This window comes from Balaenoptera acutorostrata, chromosome 11 (assembly GCF_949987535.1).
Source record: "Balaenoptera acutorostrata chromosome 11, mBalAcu1.1, whole genome shotgun sequence".
Classification (NCBI taxonomy): domain Eukaryota; kingdom Metazoa; phylum Chordata; class Mammalia; order Artiodactyla; family Balaenopteridae; genus Balaenoptera; species Balaenoptera acutorostrata.
In genome coordinates, this window is record NC_080074.1 from 46,810,026 (window position 1) to 46,830,963 (window position 20,938).

Here is a 20,938-nt window from a genome sequence, read left to right on the forward strand (position 1 = left end):
GTGAAGGGAAATCCAGAGGAATATCAAATTTAATAAATGTTAAAAAAAAAAAAAAAAGTCAAAGGGAAGAAAGTTGCAAGGCCAGAGTAGTCAACCACCACCAAACTACGAGGAATAAGCCCAGTAAAATAAGAACTAAAAAGGATCCAACTGCTTTAGCAACCAGACATTGGTAATCTACCCAAAAGTAATCACAACAAAATTACCTCTTTTAAGTGGTTGTATTTATGTTCTCTCTTTTTTTTTCCCTTTTCCTGTTACTCTAGACCCAACCAATGCTAGCAAATGGTCTTATTTAATCCAATCAATATTTTGTACCTAAAACTACCATTTTAACCACCTTTCTCTTGTGCTCTTATAATTTCTCATCATGACACTAATTTGCAGCCCTAGATTAAAAGAAAAATTGGAAAGTTAAAGAATCAGGCCCCTCACTTAAAAAACAAACAAAAAACCTTAGTTTTGCTTTTCACCTGACCATGTCAAACATCTTATTTTTTAGTTCCATCTTATAAAATCCTCAATTTTCTTAATTGTTTTACAATTAGATTTCAGACTTAAGATACAGATTCTTGAATCAACAAAGGGACAAGAGCTCTTACTAAGTCTTTTCACATACATATTATTCAACTTTGGTAACTTTTGTACATTCGTTAAAGTTACATAGAGGGTTTTTTTTCCCAGTGATAGCTTGGGAAGTCTGTGGAAAACATACAGTCTTTCATTTGCAGCCAACACTTACATTCTTATCATTCACCAATATCTGTGTGCAATGAAGCCATTTAAAACAGTATATATTTTTAAAAGGGAGGGTATATTTCTGCCTGCAGTTATACACAATTTTACATCACTCTTCCTATTCTGGAAGAAAACTTTAAAAATGACCCCAGGAAGCATGTAAGCCAAAGTCTCTTGAGAAAACTCAGATTAAAAGTATAACAGAAAGAGACAGTTCACTTCAGGATCTCCTTACACATAAAAGTTTAGCTCTATCTGCTCTTAGCCTCTACCCTGTTGAAACGGAGCAGGACTCTATGGTCACGTTGTCCCCCACGTCCTCCGCCTGACTTTTGTCTGTGGAAAAACTTTAGCCAAAGAATAAGTTTAACCAGAGAAGTGAGAAAATGCAGAAACAAAGGAAAACAGTCAAAGGAGACCAAATAATAACAGTTTAGTCATTAAGCATAGTCAAGGATCTTTAGTTCCTCCTCAAGGGCTGTAGATAATATTCTGAGCCATATCCTGCGAGCTGTCTTAAAGATACTGAAACCCCCAGCAGGTGGAAGAAGTTAACTACATGATGACCAGACTGCAGCCATGAGCTACCACAATTCCGAGAACTGGCCTCAAAGAAATGGAAACAAACCGACCCTAGAGCTGAAGATTAGCTGTACCTAAAACAATCAAGATGATGCTGATCAGACCACTGATGACCAATTTCAAGATGGTCAGAGCTGACTGTGCTGTTCCTGCACGGAGCCCCTCCCTCTGTCTATAACAGCTCTTGCCCACTGACTGTCAGTGGTGGGAATCGGCCTCTGGACAGACGTCCGCCCTTACCACCCCCCGACCCCAACACTGACAGCATCCAAAACAAAACAAACTTTCCTTTCCGCCAACCTGGCCTCTTTATTGGCTTTTGAGCAACGAGCAGCCAGACCCCACTTTCAGTTACACTCTCATCTACTGCTACGCCTAATCCCTCCCAACCTCACTATGTCTACCCTACACCCTGCGGAAAAGTATGTCTCTACGCACATGAGCACACACACACACACAAACTTAGGTTCCCATGGCAGGTATCCAATTATTACAGTACCAAACAATGGAGTTACCAAGACATTTAGAGAAAAGTGCTAGAAAAAATGGCATACGACATGATATCTAAATGTAAGCATTTATACAACTTTATTGCAGATGCTTTTTTAAAAATAATACACACGACATGATTAATTCTGTGTGTCAACTTGAGTGGGCCACAGGATGCCCAGATGTCTGGTTAAACAGTATTTCTGGGAGTATCTGTGAAGGTGTTTCCAGAAGAGATTAGCATTTGAATTGGTGAACTGATTAAAGCAGATGGCCCTCAGCAATGTGAGTAGGCATCATCCAATCCACTGAGGACCTGAATAGAATAAAAAGATGGAGGAAGACTGAATTTGCTCTCTGCTTGGTTGGTTGAGCTGAGACAGCGCTTTGCCCTCAGTGCTCCTGGTTCTCATGCCTTCAGACTCAGGATTGGCACCTACACCACTGGCTCTCCTGCTCTCAGGTCTTTAAACTATACCACCAGCTTTCTTGAGTCTCCCCCTTATAGATGGCAGACCGTGGGACTTTTAAGTCTCCATAATCACATAAGCCAGTATCTTACAAGAAATCTTTCTTTTTCTTTACTTCTTTCCCTGACTAATACAACACTTTTAAGAAAGAATAAGTAGGTTAGAAGGAAGACTAGATTGTTATCATCAGAACTTTCCTACATGGCAATGACACAATGAAAGCAATGACAAATATGAAGGCTAAACCAATTAAAGCATGAAGGAAATTTATGTGAATTCAACAAAGTGGAAAAGAGTACCACTTTCCTGGGTCTGACCACGTATAGTCTGTAACAGAAATATTTCAAAGCATGCTGTTCGAAAGATTTACAAAGCACCTTTCCTCTGGGGCGGAAAAAGTGCTTTATTATAAAGTTATAATGAATAAAAATTTCTAAGAAGCTAATTTAATCCTTTAAGTCTTCAGCTTTCATACGGGATCACTACCATAAAGTTTTAGTTAAAGCAAGCAGTCAAATTAATCTTCATATTGTTGTTGCTTTTAATCCATTTTATTTTATACATGATGTTCTTTGGGGTATGTCATGAGTTGTGGGTGTGGAATTAATGTACAAATTCCTTTTAATTAAAGAAAGATTAAAGCTGTTTAAATTAGCATTCAGTGATGCTCAGATTCTGCACTAGTGCTGACTGATGAACATCTTAATCAGCACTACTACAATTTCTGAAGTAGTTCCCCAAAATTATTTTCATAGCAAAGTTGTTTCCGTGTGGAGGTGTGAGAAATGAACTCCTTACCATCCTAGTGTACACATTCTTAAAGAGAAAAGAAAAATTTCATCTATATACAGGTCAACATTCCAGGTTAACTGAAGCTTATTCGGTTATTAGAAGATCAATTTTATTTTTTTAAATCTTAAGAGGTGGAAATCATTTTTTTTTTTTAACTAGACACTCTCCTGCCTTCTTACATACAGTATTTTGAGTATAATTTAACCTTTTACTGCTTATTCAGGATCAGATTATGAACATACACTGTAAAAAAAAAAACAAAACGATACCTCCCATAGAAACAACTTAGAGGGCTTCCCTGGTGGCGCAGTGGTTGAGAGTCTGCCTACCAATGCAGGGGACACGGGTTCGAGCCCTGGTCTGGGAAGATCCCACATGCCGCGGAGCAATTCGGCCCGTGAGCCACAATTACTGAGCCTGCGCGTCTGGAGCCTGTGCTCCGCAACAAGAGAGGCCGCGACAGTGAGAGGCCCGCGCACCGCGATGAAGAGTGGCCCCCGCTCGCCGCAACTAGAGAAAGCCCTCGCACAGAAACGAAGACCCAACAGAGCCAAAAATAAATAAATAAATAAACAAAGTAAACAATGCGTTTAAAAAAAAAATACATTAAAAAAAAAAAAAAAAAGAAACAACTTAGATATAGTGTCTGCACTAAGTAAAAATTACTCTTCCTTGAGCTCTTCTGTCTGCTTTTGGTAACTTTTGTCTTCTTCCTCACTATTAATGAGACTATATTCAACACAAATACACCTACACCTCATCTATGGGCTAAGAAGCCAAACAACTCAATAGGAAAGAATCAACTATAAGAGTAAATTTACAGCCCGGATTACTTTGCTATGAGTAAAAAGCAAGAAATTTGGTCCAGTGCTTTATGAAAACTACCCTGGCTTCTCCCAAGGCCAGAGTTCTTAATAAAATCCCTGGGTATGTTTCAAATAACTTAAAGTATTTGACTGGAAAGAATGTGGGGTTAATACAGACAAATGGAAATAGCAATTTATCCAAATAGCTGGTCTGGGACTCAGTTCCTGAAAAATCTGAGCATTCAGGAACTCCTCCTGAGAATATGCATTAATTCCTATCTCAAAATTACCAACTGAGAGTACAGGGCAATGCCTCTTGCTCCCTAGGACGACAGTCCTATTCCCCACAGTGGTTAACAGAAACTAAGACGGCAATGGGTCAGGGTGCTGAATGTGTAAAGGTGAGAATGCCAGGCTGAAATAAAGACCTGGGTCTCTACCCCAAGTCCAATATTTACTACTTGTACAACCCTGAGTCACTGTCTAAATCAATATAACCTTACTTATAAAGTGGGGATTATTTCCCCACTTCTTCAAAAGGCTTCTCACAGAATCAAAATTGAAATCAAAATTGAGTAATAACAGCACTCTGTAACCTGAGAAGCACTCTACTAATATTTTCAACAATCCAATTTGAGGCTCACTATAGGTGTGATAGACAGGACTGGCTACATTTCACATTTTAAAGAGAAATCTGTGATATTCAACTACTGTCACCAGAGGCTGATGCTTCAAGATCCACAACAGGATTTACATCTTCCCCTAACTTACATATAAGAATCCAAAAGGAATTCACATAGATACAAACAGTGAAGAAAATGTACCCATAATTCAAGTTTCATTTGGGTTTAATATAACAAATACCCAATTACCTTCCCCAAAAGATGTCTCAAGCTCTATTAAGGTAATCTGGAAACATCTACTTTCACTATCCTCTACTTGGGAGTCACTAACATCAGTAGGTAACTCAAACTTTTCCATTCTTTATACTTATTTAAAGGTTGATGCTTAGGGAATTTATTGGTCCTTTAAAGAACTTGAGAACAAGCTCAAGTTCTCTTGTCCCTTAAAATATTGGTTCCTTAGGCTTTCTATCCCTTAGCATCACTTCCCCATGCAATCCCCCACTCCCACCACCAACTCCAGTCTTTCCAACCCATTCTTGGTAGAAAACAGACTAACCAAGAAAAGAGAGTAAAGCTCCACATGCCCTAGATAATTATCTGCACCATTTGTCTATAATATCAAATCAGCATTTTTCTTCACGAGGGATAAAGCCTATCAAAAAAAGGTTCCCCAACTTTCTCAATTCACAGTACCCTTAGTGCCTCAGGAACTGTTTTCCAAGGCATCCCTAGGCTCAAAAATATTACTAACAATTTCCATTTATTAAACAGATCCAAACAACTTAATATTTATATCCTATTTAACTTAACACCTGTTGGGCACTACACTACTCAAACCTTGGAATCCAATTGGATACCACCATCCTCATCTATTTTCACACAGTACTTGCTTATCATAGCAAGGCCAAAAACCCTGCTTTGTAAAGATATAACTTCATCAGAAGGAGTCTGGTGATGTAATGATGAAACCCTGAACTACTCCAGCTAGTAGTTAGAGCACTGTCCTACAGACGTCACTGTATTTCCCTCAAATATTTAAAATATCCCACATTGTCCCCATGAGTCTGCTGCAGCAACCCAGTGCTCCTTGGTGCACAATTTGGGAACCACAGCCTTTTAAGTTTCCAGTCCCCTGTGGAACACCCCTATAAAAACTAGGCCACAGAACTATTTACATGTGCCTAACAGGTTAATAAATTTAAATTCTAAAATAAACGTACATAATATCTTTAAATTAGGATGTTAGAGGAGAACTTACCTAAATCAAAATCATACATACAGTAGGTCATCAAAATGTCATGAAGCAAAATCAACCCTGGATTATCTTGGCCTTCATAAAACTTGTTTGTTCGATCTGTTCTGTTAACATCTTTTTCTGAGGAAGAAAATCATCACATATTTGAAAACCTTTAGAATAACAGAGTTTTATAAAGCTCACATCTTACAAGTACAGAGTTATTTTTCTTGTTACTAATCTTACTCTCTTGTCAAGCTTTTAAAATGAAAAAATTCATCAAATTCCATTTCAGATATGCAATAAAGTAACATTTTGGAATTTTTTTCCAAAGCCAGTCAACCTCCTCTTGGGTATATTTTAAAATATTTTTCAATTTTTATCTAAACATAGAAATCTTTTAATTGAATAGCAGGAAATACATTCAATTAATTAAAACCAACACCAAGTAATAGTTCACATTAGTTAGCAATAAAAATGCCAGTCATGGGCTTCCCTGGTGGCCCAGTGGTTAGGAATCTACCTGCCAGTCCAGGAGACATGGGTTGGAGACATGGGTTTGAGCCCTGGTCCAGGAAGATCCCACATGCCACGGAGCAACAAAGCCCGTGCGCCACAACTATTGAGCCTGCACTCTAGAGCCCGCGAGCCACAACTACTGAAGCCTGAGCGCCTAGAGCCTGTGCTCTGCAACAAGAGAAGCCACCGCAATGAGAAGCCCGCGCACTGCATCAAAGAGTAGCCCCCGCTCACTGCAACTAGAGAACGCCCGTACAGCAACGAAGACCCAAAGTAGCCAAAAATAAATAAATAAAATAAATTTATAAAAAAAAAAAAATGCCAGTCATGAATACATGTGATAGGCAGTAGTATTTGAAAACAGTAATGAAAAAAGTTACAATGCAATCAAGTGTAATCAAAGAGATTTGTTTCATTCATAATTGCTTCATTCATTATGAGAAGTACTGTCAACTTCTTTGTCATGTTCCATAATCATCTTTAGGACAAATTACTTCTTCATTCTCATATATACATTATTCAGTTTACATATTAAATAAATAAATAAATAAATAGTTTACATATAAAATAAGCAATCTATTTTAATTTTGAAAAAATAGAAAATCCACATTTTTCTGGAAATGATTTTAAGACATTAAAAACAGTTTTAGAAACATCACCAGGAGTGTATCTCAAGTTGTACTGACAATTCAATTAACAAACACTGATACCTGCTAGATGCATCTTGTTGTGAAAGACCTTACAACTAAAAAGGCATTCCCCAAACTTCAATCCTTCAGTAAACTACGAAAAAATAATTTAAAGAAATTTAAAGTGATTAATTTACTCTATAATCAATTTTGTTTAAAAGTTATAACTGTCCTCTCCCCCCATTAAGTTGAATAATCTGAAAACATTCTCAATAATTGCTGTGAAGAGATGAGGAGGTATTTTACAACAAAGCAGAATCTAACGTGACATGAGTTTAGATTCTATACGGGCATTTTAAAAATCAGCAGGACAATATTCTAGCTTTATGTTAAGCTATCTTAAAATAGCTTAATAAATATAAATATAGCATATATCTTTAGAACTGTGAATACATTTTTCAAACAAGGAAAAGCAATACCAAAAAAAATCATGCTATAAATGTCAAATTTTATTTAAAAACACCAAAATGTTTCATTCTCATATCATAGTTGATAGAGGTACATGGTAAGTTATTTTTTATTAACTCAAGCACAGTTTACATAGTCATAATGCCAATATAGAATATCTTCCTTAATAGGTGTTTTAAACACAGTAAAAAGTTATTTGTGCCCTCATGAACTATCTGTCTCTCTTTCCTCTTGTATAGTTATTTAGTACTGACATGCCAGGCAGAAAACAAAAAGGTATTAACAATGATATAAAGGGACTTCCCTGGTGGCGCAGTGGTTAAGAATCTGCCTGCTAATGCAGGGGACACGGGTTCGATCCCTGGTCCAGGAAGATTCCACATGCCGTGGAGCAACTAAGCCTGTGCGCCACAACTACTGAGCCTGCGCTCTAGAACCAGGGAGCCACAACTATTGAAACCTGTGCGCCTACAGCCTGTGCTCCGCAACTAGGGAAGCCACCGCACTGAGAAGCCCGCGCACCGCAATGAAGAGTAGACCCTGCTCGCTGCAACCAGAGAAAAGCCCACGCACAGCAACAAAGACCCAACGCAGCCAAAAATAAATAAATAAAATAAATTTAAAAAATTTTAAAATGATATAAGGGAAGTAATATTTCTAGAAACTATTCCTAGAAAGAAAATGAGCACTGGAATTTTTTTTAAAAGGTCTTCATTAAATCCAACTCTCTATCTAACTTGATGTAGCTAAAAAAGACTGAAGAAAAGTACAACCATGCTGACTGATCCATTTTATATTCACTATCACCAACCTCAAGTGGATCCTTAATGCTGCCTGGCAATCACGCTCTATTTCCCTCAGCATTTCCTCTCTCTTTTCATATAGCTGTTTTACATCTTCTCCTCTCTCCTCAAGCCTCCAACATGTTATCTTCTCCCACACCTTAGCTCTGAGGATCTTGCTTCCTATTTCTGAGAAAACAGAAGTTATCCAAAGAGAACTTCCACAGATTCCCACTATTTTAACCACATAACTGCACTTGTACCCAAAGTCTCCCTTCTCTCCTATCATTATACATGAGCTTCCATGATTGTGGCTACAATCAAATACCTCCTCTTGTGCATGAAATCCAAGCCCTACTGGCTACTCAAGGACACTGCTCTAGTTAATTCTTGCCTCCTTTTCTAGTTTCACAAGTTTTTCCTCCTACTGGACCATTCCCACCCAGCATTCAACCATACCATTGTTTCTCTCATCATCATAAAAACCTTTCTTAACCTCACTTTTCCCTCTAACTGCCGCCCCATTTTCTCCCCGACTGTTTACAGCAAAACTTCTTCAAAGAGCTGTATACATTGTCTCCATGTCCTCTACTCCCATTCCCTCTTGAATTCACTCCAGTCAGGCTGTCACATCCACCACTCCACCAAAACTCCTTTTTAATCAAAATCTTCAGTGATCTCCTTATTACTCTGTTCAACAGTCAATCCGAGTTTTCATTTTACTTGACATCCCAGTCACTCCTTCTTGAAATACTTTCTTCACTTGACTTCAGGACAAACTCTCATGTTTTCTCTCCTTTTTCTCTGGTTCTTTTCTCAGTCTCTTTTCCTAATTGTCCCTACTTGTAAGTTAAAGTGCCTCAGGGCTCAAGTTATCAGACCTCTTCTTTTCTAAATGCACTCGCTCCCTTGGCAATTTCATCTAGTCTCCTACCATCTATATGTTGATAACCTCTAAATTTCTATCCCCAGCCCCTAGCTGTCCTCTGAATTCCAGCCCTATATATCCACTTCCTACTCTTAAGGACATTCAATAGGCTTTCTCAAACTTAATATGTCCAAAACTAAACTCCAAATATTCCCCTCCAAACTTGCTTCTCATAGTTTTCCCTGTCTTAATAAAAAACAGCAACTCTATACCTTCAGTTGCTCACCTTAAAAACTCTGTCATTCTTGAGTATTTGCTTCTCTTGTCTGACACTGATGTATCTGTTAAACCTCCAAAATACATGAAGAAACCAACACTGAGATCTCCCACCCACTCACTCCACCCCCCACCCTGACTCACTCCACTCTAGCCACACCGGTCTCCTTGCTCTTCTTCTAACATGTGGAAGTCCTAAAGCAGAAACAAGTCTAGACCATGCTGTTCCCCTCTGCCCAAAATGTCCTTCACCCAGATAGTGGTAGAGCATACACCCTCTGCTTCTTTAAGTCTCTATTCAAATTTCACTCAAGCGCTAGCCACCTGGCTCAAGCAACCATCATCTCTCATCTAAATTACAGCAATAGCCTCAAATGGTCTTTCTACTTTCACCTTGCCCCCCAGAGCTATTCTCCATATAGTAGCCAGAGTGATTTGCTAAAAACAAGTCAGATTAGGTTACTCTTCTGCTCAAAATCTTCCATTGGCTTCCCATCTCTCTCATAGTAAAAGTTCGAGTCTTTACAATACACTACAAGGCTCTATGTGATCTGTACCTATTCCTCCACTGTTTCTTCTCTGACCTCATCAGTTTCTATACTCTACACCAACTCACTCCAGCCACACCTCCCAGCTGTACTTCAAACATGCAGAGACCCTGGAATGTAATGTAAATAAGTCTAACACGTGTTGTTCCTTTCTGCTTGGAATGCCCATCACCTAGATATCTGCATGGCTCACTCATTCCCCTTTTCAAGTTTCTACTCAAATATAACATCCTCAGTAAAAGCCTTCTCTCGTCACCCAAGTTAAACCTGCAACATCACACATTAAATTTCCTAAACATCCTCCCTGCCTTATTTTTCTTATTTAGCACTTATCACTAATATACCACATATGTTACTTATCTTGTTTACTGTCTGCTCTTCCCCACAAGAATTTTGTCTGTTTTGTTCACTGATGAATTCCCAGTGCCTAAAGGAGAGCCTCGTATATAATATGCACTAAGTAAATATTTATTAAATGAATGAACATATGATTAAAATAATCAATGTGATTTCCAAAAAGACCCCTCGTGATTCTAACATGCAGCCAAAGTTAGGAAACAGTGCTCTGAAGACTTGGATTCCTGGGCCTTCTTATCTACCTCTTTTTCCCCTAGGTGACATCATCTATTCCCATGGATGTTTATATTGATAATACCCAAATTTATATATCCTACCCAGACTACTCCAGATTATTCAACTAGCCACTTGACATTCCATTTGTATATCTCACCTTAAGATATATATATATAACATCTAATTCAATTTCACTATACCTCAGGCGTCTCAGTAAGTAGCACCACCAAATGACCACTTTCTCAAGCCAAGAAATGTAGTCCCATCCCTGATTTCTCTTTCCCCTTCATAACCCACATTTAATACATCAGAAAGTCTTATCAATTTTATCACCAAAATATAACTTGAATCCATCTACTTCTCTACATCTCCACCACCACCATCTCTTGCTTTGGAGTCATTCCTACTAATTGGTCTCCCTGTTCCTACTCTTACCTTGATTCAATCTAATTTCCACAGAGCAGAAAAAATGACTTTAAAATATAATGATCTTATTTAAAATACTCCGATAGTTCCTCTTCATACTTGACAGTCAACTTCTTGGCATGATCCACAAGGCCTACAGCTTATCTGTGTATTTTTTTTCAATACAGAGAATTTACACCAAAACAAACAAAAAAACCGGAAACAAAAAGCTTTTGGTAATTTTTCCTGAAGAATACTTTTGGGAAAAAATATTACAGGAAAAAAATGTTTTAAAATGAATGTATATATACTTCTATTAGTAGAAAGCACAGTATAGTTGAAAGGCCACTTAATAATTAGATCTGATTATGAAGGAGTCTATGCTATGGAACTAACTAGATAGATGACTTAAGACAATTTACTAACCTTTTCTGAGCTTCAAGTTTATTATCTGCTAAAAATGAGAAAATTGGACTAAATTTTGTCTCAATTCAAATTATATAATGGGCATATAAAACATCTAAATTTTTCTTCCAATCTCATGGAAACAGTGAAAATAGGACACAAGAAAGATTGAGAAGATCAGAGTCATCACTGCTGTTGCTTGACAAAAAGGGAAGAGTATGGCATGTGGAAGGAAAAGGCTTAAAATACTGGATTAGTTTATCTCTAAGATCTCTTTCAGTCCCAATACTTCCAAGCAGGAAGAAACAGTCCATTATCATTTTCCCTACTGAAACAGAAAATAACAGGAGGCTTCAGTTGGAAACTTCAGATAACCCCATGCCTCAAGATCCCCAACCTTTTGTCTTAACCAGAGGAAGGACATAGTTTATTCTGGTCTAATTTATTTTTCAGGAAAAAAAGTTATTTTTCGACTGAAAATTGAAATTTGTCTTTATGTCTACACAAAAGCTGCCAAATCACTGTTATGTTAGGATTTCTAACTACGATTTACAGAATTTTTTTCTTCCATAGGATGGTGGTGATGACCGTGGTGATAAAAACATCCCTCTATCTTTATTTATAAAGCTATAGATACACAAAACCAAATACAGCATAAGAATTTTACAAATAAGTTCCACTACTATCAAAAACTATCCTAAAATTATATGGAGGCTATGTAAAATACTTAACAGCATTAATACTGGGTACTGCCCTTATTAACCATGTGACTTGGACGAGTCATTTATGCTCTCAATGCTTCAATTTTCTTATCTGTTTAATGGAGGTTATCAGGTAGACATATACAGCAGTAATTATGCATACCTTCAATAACTTATGCCAACCTGGCCTTTATCATAAGAGCCAGACAACCCAGTAATTATTTAGAAATAAGTCTAATTCTTTTAAAGTAAAATTCTATCAAGTATCTCTTTTTTAGAGAATAGATATTCCCAGGTAAATAGTTACTCAATTCTTAAATACTGATAAAAAATCTACTATCTGGAATCATTTATTTAATTAAAAATAAAATATATGCATATTAAGAGAAGGTCTGGAGGGATATAAACCAAAGCCTCTTAAACACAGTTGTTATCTTTGAATGACAGAAACAAAATTTTTATTTTCTTCTTTTTGCTCATCTATAGTTTCTAATTTTTCTGTAATAAACACAAGGTGTTTCTGTAATGAGGAATAACAATAATTTCTTAATGAAAATTAACAAGTAAAGTTAAACACTTCTTTTTTAATTCATGTTTTGGAACTCAAAATGAAATATATCAGTATTTATACTGACTGAACTCACATTCTTATTGGAAGAGAACGACCAAGAATATTAAACACACATTTTAATGTACTTTCCATTCTGATTTCTTTTTTTTTAACTGAAGTATAGTTGATTTACAATATCACATTAGTTTCAGGTATATAACATAACATAGTGATAAAATTTTTATGTATTACACTCCATTTAAAGTTACTACAAAATAACAGCTGTATTTCTCTGTGCTGTACAATATATCCTTGTTGCTTATCTATTTTATACATGGTAGTTTGTGTCTCTTAATTCCTACCCCTATCTTGGCCCACCTCTCTTCCTTCTCCCCACTGATAACCACTAGTTTGTTTTCTATATCTCTTAGTCTGTTTCTGTTTTGTCACACACATTTGTTCATTGTATTTTTTTATATTCCATATATAATTGATAAGAGTATTCGTCTTTCTCCATCTGACTTATTTCACCAAGCGTAATACTCCCTAGGTCCATTCACTTCGTTGCAAATGGGAGAATTTCATTCTTTTTTATAGCTGAGTAATATTCCGCTGTGTGTGTGTGTGTGTGTGTGCGTGCGCGCGCGTGTGCGCGCATACCACATCTTTACCAATTCATTTGTTGTTGATGGACACTTAGGTTGCTTCCATATCTTGGCAATTGTAAATAATGCTGCTATGAACATTGGGGTGCATGTATCTTTTCAAATTAGTGTTTTCATTTTCTTCAGATATATATCCAGAAGTGGAATTGCTGGATCATACGGTAATTCTATTTTCAGTTTTTTGAGGGACCTCCATACTGTTTTCCATAGTGGCTGCACCAATTTACATTCCCACCAACAGTGTACAACGGTTCCCTTTTCTCCACATCCTCACCAACATTTGTTATTTGTGGTCTTTTTGATGATAGCCTTTCTGTCAGGTATGAGGTAGTATCACACTGTGGCTTTGATTTGCATTTCTCTAATGGTTAGCAATGTTGAGCATCTTTTCACGTGCCTGTTGGCCATCTGTATGTCTTCTTTGGAAAAATGTCTACTCAGGTCTTCTGCCCATTTTTTAATTGGTTGTCTGGTTTTTTTGAGCTGTTTATATATTTTGGATATTAACCACTTATCAATCCCATCATTTACAAATATTTTCTCCCATTCAGTAGGTTGTCTTTTCATTTTGTCAATGGTTTCCTTTGCTGTGCAAAAGCTTTCAAGTTTAATTAGGTCCCACTTGTTTATTTTTGCTTTAGTTTCCTTTGCCTTAGGAGACAGATTCAAAAAAATACTGCTACAATTTATGTCAAAGAGTACTCTGCCTATGTTCTCTTCTAGGAATTTTTATGATTTCACACCTTACATTTAGGTATTTAATCCATTTTGAGTTTATTCTTGTATATGCTGTGAGGAAATGTTCTAATCTCATTGTTTTATACGTAGCTCTCCAGTTTTCCCAGAACCATTTATTGAAGAGACTGTCTTTTCTCCATTGTATATTCTTACCTCCTTCGTTGTAGATTAACTGACCATAAGAGCATGGGTTTGTTTCTGGGCTCTCTATACTGTTCCACTGATCTATGTGTCGGTTTCTGTGCCAGTACCATGCTGTTTCAATAACTGTAGCTTTGCAGTATAGTCTGAAGTCAGAGAGTATAATACCTCCAGCTTTATTCTTTTTTCTCAAGATTGCTTTGGCATTTTGGGGTCTTCTGTAGTTCCACATTAATTTTAGGATTATTTGTTCTAGTTCTGTGAAAAAATGTCATACATTTTCAACCCCTTCTCGCTCTCTCCTCCTTCTGGGACCCCCATAATGCAAATGTTGGTATACTTCATGTTGTCCCAGTGGTCCCTTAAATTGTGCTCATTTTTTAAATTTGTTTTTCTTTTTGCTGTTCTGATTGGATGATTTCCATTATCCTATCTTCCAGACCACTTATGTGTTCTTCTATATCAGCCAGTCTGCTATTAATTCTGCTAGGGTGTTTTTCATTTCAGTCACTGTATTCTTCAGTTCTGATTCTTTTTTTATATTTTCTAGTTCTGTCTTAAAATTCTCACTATGTTCATCTATTACTTTCCTTACTTCAGTAAGCATTCTTTTTTTTTTTTTTTTTAAATGAGTGCACCATGAGGTTTTTCTTTACTTTTTTTTTGTTGTTGTTTATAATTCTTTATTTTATTTATTTATTTTTGGCTGTGTTGGGTCTTCGTTTCTGTGTGAGGGCTTTCTCTAGTTGCGGCAAGCGGGGGCCACTCTTCATCGCAGTGCGCGGGCCTCTATCGCGGCCTCTCTTGTTGCAGAACACAGGCTCCAGATGCACAGGCTCAGTAGTTGTGGCTCACGGGCCCAGTTGCTCCGCGGCATGTGGGATCTTCCCAGACCAGGGCTCGAACCCGTGTCCCCTGCATTGGCAGGCAGATTCTCAACCACTGAGCCACCAGGGAAGCCCCAGTTAGCATTCTTATTACTAATGCTTTGAATTCTTTATCTGGTAAATTGTTTATTTCTATTTCATGAGTATTTTCAGGGGTTTTCTCTTACTCTTTCGACTGAGACAAATTCCTGTGTTTTCTCATTTTGCTTAACTTTCGCCTAATTTCATAGAGAAACCGTTTAAGGGTGTCATTATGTGGGAGAACCCCCATACAGTTAGCATGTGCCCAGTGGCTTTGGAGGGAAGAGCTGGATTTGACTTGAACACGGGTCACATCTTTCCTGAGAGCATGCTGGTAGCTATCACCTTGGTAGGAGGTGTGGTTGGAGACAAAGGGCCTAGGGCCAGAGCCAGGTGTGACCTGGGGCTTCGCCTCTGCTTGGTGGCTGTCACCTCCCTTTAGGGACAGGGCCAGGTCCAAGCTCGCTTCCTTCCCTCTCAGTGTGCACCCCCACGTATCTCCTCCACCGGGGACAGTGCTGGAACAGGAAGGGCTGGTGTGGGCATTCCGAGTGTGTAGGGGCATGGGCTACGGTGGTCCAGCAAGGGTCAGACATTCACACTGCTTCTGATGTTCCGCCTGTGTAAGTGCCAGTAATGGCTGCCCCCACCCTGCTCATATGCTGCTTCACGTCTGAGCTGCTTCTGTGTCTCACAGCCGATCTCCCAAGCGGGGCTGGGGTGTTTGCTTAGCTCAAGCCAGGGTGTGCATTGGGGCGGTCACAGGAAACCAACCAGCCACTTGTACAGTCTTCAATCCACCCCCTCCACCCTGCCTCAGGAGCAAGCAAGCATGTGCACATTCCTCAAGAGCAGAGTCCAGGCTTCCCACAGCCCTCCTGTTAGTCTCACAGCCCTCCAACCAGCCAAGAGGGCTCGTCTTCCCTCTGCTGGACCCCAGGACTGGGGTGCCCAATATGTGGCTCAGACCACTCATTCCCCAAGGAGGCTCTCCACCCATGTAATCTCCCTTTTCCTCTGAGTGCCCTCCCAGGGACACAGGTCCCAACCTCATCACTTCTCTTTCCTTCCCACTCAATATCGTGTGTTATCTTTCTTACTGTACAGGAGTCTTTTTGCCAGTCTCCAGTTAGTTTTAAGTGAGAACTGTTCCACATGTAGATGATTTTTGATGTGTTTGAGGGGGAAGGTGAGTTCTGTGTCCTCTACTCCACCATCCTGATCTCCTCCTCTCTGAGAGAAAGTTTTATAACCTTTATTATCTGGCCCAAGTTCACAACAATGTCAGCTTTCTTGGAGGGCTAGAGAGCCAGATAGAGGCTTTGCAGCTAGAAAGAGTGCCCAAATCACATTCTGAAGGCTGCCCTAGGAGGTTCTAGGTATTTTCGCAGTAAGAATCTTTGCCACAAGCCTCTGATTTTTCATTTGGGCCCTAACTCTGTAGTATATACCTGCATTTCTTAAATCTTATCAACACTTCCATGCAACCCTCTCACGCATTTTCAAAATTAAGAAAAAATTACCAATAAGACTTCTATAATCTCTTAACCTCGAATTTCTCTTCTCCTGTTCCTCGCTGACAGATTTCCACTGTAGTTTCATTCTGAAGTATTCATCACTATAGAAAACAATTTTATACCAAAAAAGGTTATTTGAACACCTAAAAAACAAATTTAATGTATCAAAGCATTTATGGTGCTAGTGAGATGTAAATTTATAAATATGATAATGAAATGTTTAAAGTTATGATCAAAGGAAAAATAAAATCTTATACATGTCATAAACTTTATTTAAACTACTAGAATAGTTTAGGTATGATTTTAAGGAAACATTTACTTCAGTCCTTAATATCAGACCTAAAATTATTCCAGTCGTTAAATACTTTAGCCACTAAAGTTTCCGAATAATTACAAATACAAACCTATGAGATTTTTTTTTTTTTCAATGTGACATAAGAGTACCATTTTCCAACCAGATTACTACAGAAACTTGTTGATGTGAAAATGTCTTAGAAGGACTGGCAAACATGTTGAAAAGAGAAAGGACTGTCTGAGTTTGAATATACACATAATGATTGAAAGTGAGCTTTAAATAAAAGGTTAGACTGACAAACTGGGAATAAGTACACCTGGGAAGTTGGTCTGTGTTTCTTTTCAAGTCAAAAAAGGCCAGTTTATGTTATAAGAGCACCAGGAAAATAATTTAAAGGTAATTAACCTAAATAGCAAATACACTTATGAGCCATTTTTATAATTTCATAATAAATTGTAAAAATGAATCAAGATAAATGAGATATATTTAAAAATCAATATCTTTGTATGCTTAAAATGTTTATACAAGGGGACTAGAATTTTTTTACCATCATTCTACATATTCACTAATGTAACTGCAATGAAGTCCCTCTAATAAGTGTTTCTGGTTTGAAATTAACTACAGTGCTCACAATATTTAAATTAAAAAGATGAAAATAAAAATATGTTCCCCTACCCTAGTCTATTCCACTTTATATGGGTGAGTTACTTGGATTTCTTTAATGAGCACACAAAAGACCATTACTTACATTTTTTGTTTTTGTAATTGAGTTCTTTCCTCTTTGGTACTGTCCCAAGGAAAATAACCCAGAAGAAATTTCCATGCTTGTTTTCTCAACACATGACTAAGTCCCTGAAGAAAACATGCATATTAAACACATTTGTAAAAAATGAATGCAATACTTTAAGTTCACAAAACTTGCACATAAACAGAAAAACTACTATTTAAGAGATAGTTTTATATAGGCATACGTCATTTTATTGCACTTGGCTTTACTGCACTTCTCAGGTACTGCATGTTTTATTAAATTGAAGGTTTGTGACAACCCTGTGCCAAACAAGTCTACCAGTGCCACTTTTATAACAGCGTTTGCTCACTTCATGTCTCCACGTCACAGTTTGGTAATTCTCGCAATATTTCAAACTTTTTCTTTACTATCGTATTTGATATGGTGATCTGTGATCAGTGACCTTTGATGTCATTGTTATTATTTATTTTTGCTTTGTATTTTTTTAATTAAAGTACATATGCTGTTTTCTTAGACATGACGCTATTGCACACTTAATCGACTTAATACAGTATAGTGCAAACATAATTTTCATATGCACTGGGAAATCAAAAAATGTGAGTGACTCGCTTATCTGCAATATTCACTTTACTGCAGTAGTCTGTAACCGAACCCACAATACCTCCGAGGTACGCCTGTACATAAAAATAACTCAATTCAGTAAAAACTACCTTGTTTTTGACTTCTAGATTCTGAAGATGTAAGCAGCTGCCAGAAAGCGTAAACAATGAAGAGTGGACAGTAGACTGTATAGCAGACAGTGGAACTGATTAGTTTTTCTAAACCCAATCCTTACTAGATAAGGCAACTACCACTGAGGAACACAAATGCTTCCTTCATATAACCCACAGAACTTCAAGTAAGAAAGAATACCTTTCCATAGGCTTAATGGTATATCCCTCCAACCCAACCCTCAGGGACATCACAAACACCTCACTCTGTCCTACAGGGATTTTAAGGCAACACTCATCAAAAAGGAGTTCATCTCTCCCACCTCCCAAAAGAAAACGACAACTTGAATACCAACAGTTTAAAATACTAAAGTAATTACCCCTCTAAATATCATCTGCTTCATATTATCTACATTTAAAATTCTTCCTTCAGAATCAATGTTCTTAGTCCATTCTTCCAATGATACTGGCTCTCTCCTTTGAACAACAGGTCGTTCGCCCAAATCAATCTAAAATAAAAAGATAAGCAATAAAGAGTACACCTTTAACAAGTGAAATGAAATCAAGGTATATAGAAACTAAAACTAAAATACTATTACTCAGACATAAGTTCTAACATTTCTAATATTTTCCCTTAGTTTCCAATGTTTAGTTTATAAACTGCAATAGCATTCCATACATTTTGCCCTCCTACTAAATACACAAATAACTGGGTTATAAATTCAGAAACAAAAAAACATTTGTTGTTTTGGGTTTCAATTACATAAGTACAGAACATTCAACATGTAAATTCTAAAACAGACCCTTCACACTAAATAGTATGCTATATTATTAAAAAAGAGTATTATTCCATTAATCATATTTAAAATTAGCTTTTCTTCCAAACTAAAATTTGTAGCTCTCAGAATTGATTCATGATCCATTAGCTCTACTTGGCATTTTCTACAGGTTTTCATTCAATTAACAGATGTTGGTAATTTTAAAATGCCATTTGCAATATAAGCCCTTTAATTAAGTACTACAATTTAGATATTTTATAATGTTCTAACTATGTGCAGCCTAGAATTGTAGCAAATTCAAGTCTTGTTGAGCATATATAAAGATTTGCCATAATTCAAGGCCAAAATCCATCTTACTCAAAAAAGAAAAGATTCACATAAGAATAAAAGCCCACGAGTAGTGTCCTGACTAGCTGCCTGTGCAGAGTGTCTGAGAAAACAAAAATTAGGAACAGAACTAGGGGCAACATGCAAGGCTTACTATTTACTCACTGCTATACACTCAATGAAACAAACAACCTGTTCATTATTATCAAAAGGTAATCAAAGAAAAGAGATCCAGCAATGATGAACAGAGAAGTGTAAGTAGTAGTTGATGAAGAAGAAACCAGGAATTTGGTGGCAGGACAAGCATTAGTTGTTAGATATATTAGTGAGCAAAAGTTATAAAGGATTGTGAGAAAGAGGCAGGTATGACCAAAATTGAGTTTCTATTTCTATAACATTCAGTACTGAATGTTTCTATAACATTCAATACACTTTTCAGTACATTCAGTACACTATTTCTATAACATTCAGTACACTTTAAAAAGCATTTCTCCTGCTAAAATACAAGAGCTATATTAATATAAACTCCACTCACTCTTGTGATGACTTCAAATCCTGGTTCTTCTTGCTGATTTATCTTTAAACCTGGAATAGCATCACTAAGAAAATCTGCCATCTCTGTAGGTGGTCGTTGATGTGCAGAAGGATCACTGCCTCTTAAACTATCAAAAATGTAGTTTGTGACTTTGGAAAATCCTACCATAGTGGCTGTATAAGGGTCCTTTTTAATCTTCTATGCAGTAGAAAGAAAAATATTGGCAAAATTAATTCAGATAAAGAATAAAAATACCTCATGACAGGCAAAAGGGCAAAGGTTTTTAAAGGGGGGGAAATCAGAACTAAAACAGAGTATTCTAAGATTATTTTAAAATTTTATTTTTTTCTGGGAAGAAAAATTTAAATTTTCTAAGCCAATTTTTTCATTTGGTTAAAATAGTATATTAAATAGCAAGCTAATGCTACTGATTGAATTGCAGATAAACACATGATTTGCAGGCTTCATTCAATCTGCACACACCAGAAATATCTGCAGTGCTTACTTTCCACTGATGGACGGCCCACAACAGCTTTCTTCTCTCTAACAGTCCTGCCTTCACAGAAAAAAGTATTTCTTGAAGTGGGTAGTACCACACTAGTCTAACACAAAATATTTGATAGCTAAGTTTAAACGCTCACAATATTTAAATATTAGCTGACATTTTAATCTAATTATATAACTGGTGAATCATGCCAACAAGAGTAATTTGTTCTGGACAGTGCTGTCCTAGAAAACAGTAAAAAAGTTTTTCTACTGCTAGAGTTACTTCTAAATCCCAAACTGCATGCTTATTCATATTTAGCAAAAATAGTTACTTCTTAAAGGTCTATCTTTAAAATGATTATTTTCACAATAAGAAAAACAGTTCCCTCACTTTTTATTTTAATCAGTATTTAGCTCTTTTGTCCTCCTTCCTAAAAAGTTCCCTCTTTATCTTCAGAACCAAAAAGAGATACCATGTGGGACAAAGAAGCACTCAAACATTTGTTGAATGAATGAGTGAATAAATGAATGAGTAAACAAACATGTCATTAGTTTACATAGCAACCTGAGTGAAAAACAAATTATCTTTATTTCTGCCTGTGTTAAGGGCACATTTTTAGCCAAATGC

At 37.0% G+C, this 20,938-nt stretch overlaps 1 protein-coding gene across 2 annotated transcripts in view; it reads right to left on the reverse strand.

Annotated features, from left to right (window-relative positions):
- The window catches only part of TBC1D15 (TBC1 domain family member 15), a 70,978-nt gene that overhangs the window by 10,934 nt on the left and 39,106 nt on the right, over nucleotides 1-20,938 (reverse strand). Inside the window, exons 7-12 of one of the 2 annotated variants that reach the window (XM_007195007.2) lie at nucleotides 20,330-20,380; nucleotides 19,825-20,022; nucleotides 18,564-18,692; nucleotides 17,474-17,577; nucleotides 16,437-16,531; nucleotides 5,762-5,878 (exon numbers count right to left, since the gene is read on the reverse strand). In XM_007195007.2, coding sequence (XP_007195069.1) covers nucleotides 5,762-5,878; nucleotides 16,437-16,531; nucleotides 17,474-17,577; nucleotides 18,564-18,692; nucleotides 19,825-20,022; nucleotides 20,330-20,380 — 694 coding nt within the window. The remainder of the gene's footprint in view (nucleotides 1-5,761; nucleotides 5,879-16,436; nucleotides 16,532-17,473; nucleotides 17,578-18,563; nucleotides 18,693-19,824; nucleotides 20,023-20,329; nucleotides 20,381-20,938) is intronic. The other variant, XM_007195008.2, reaches the window with a different exon arrangement.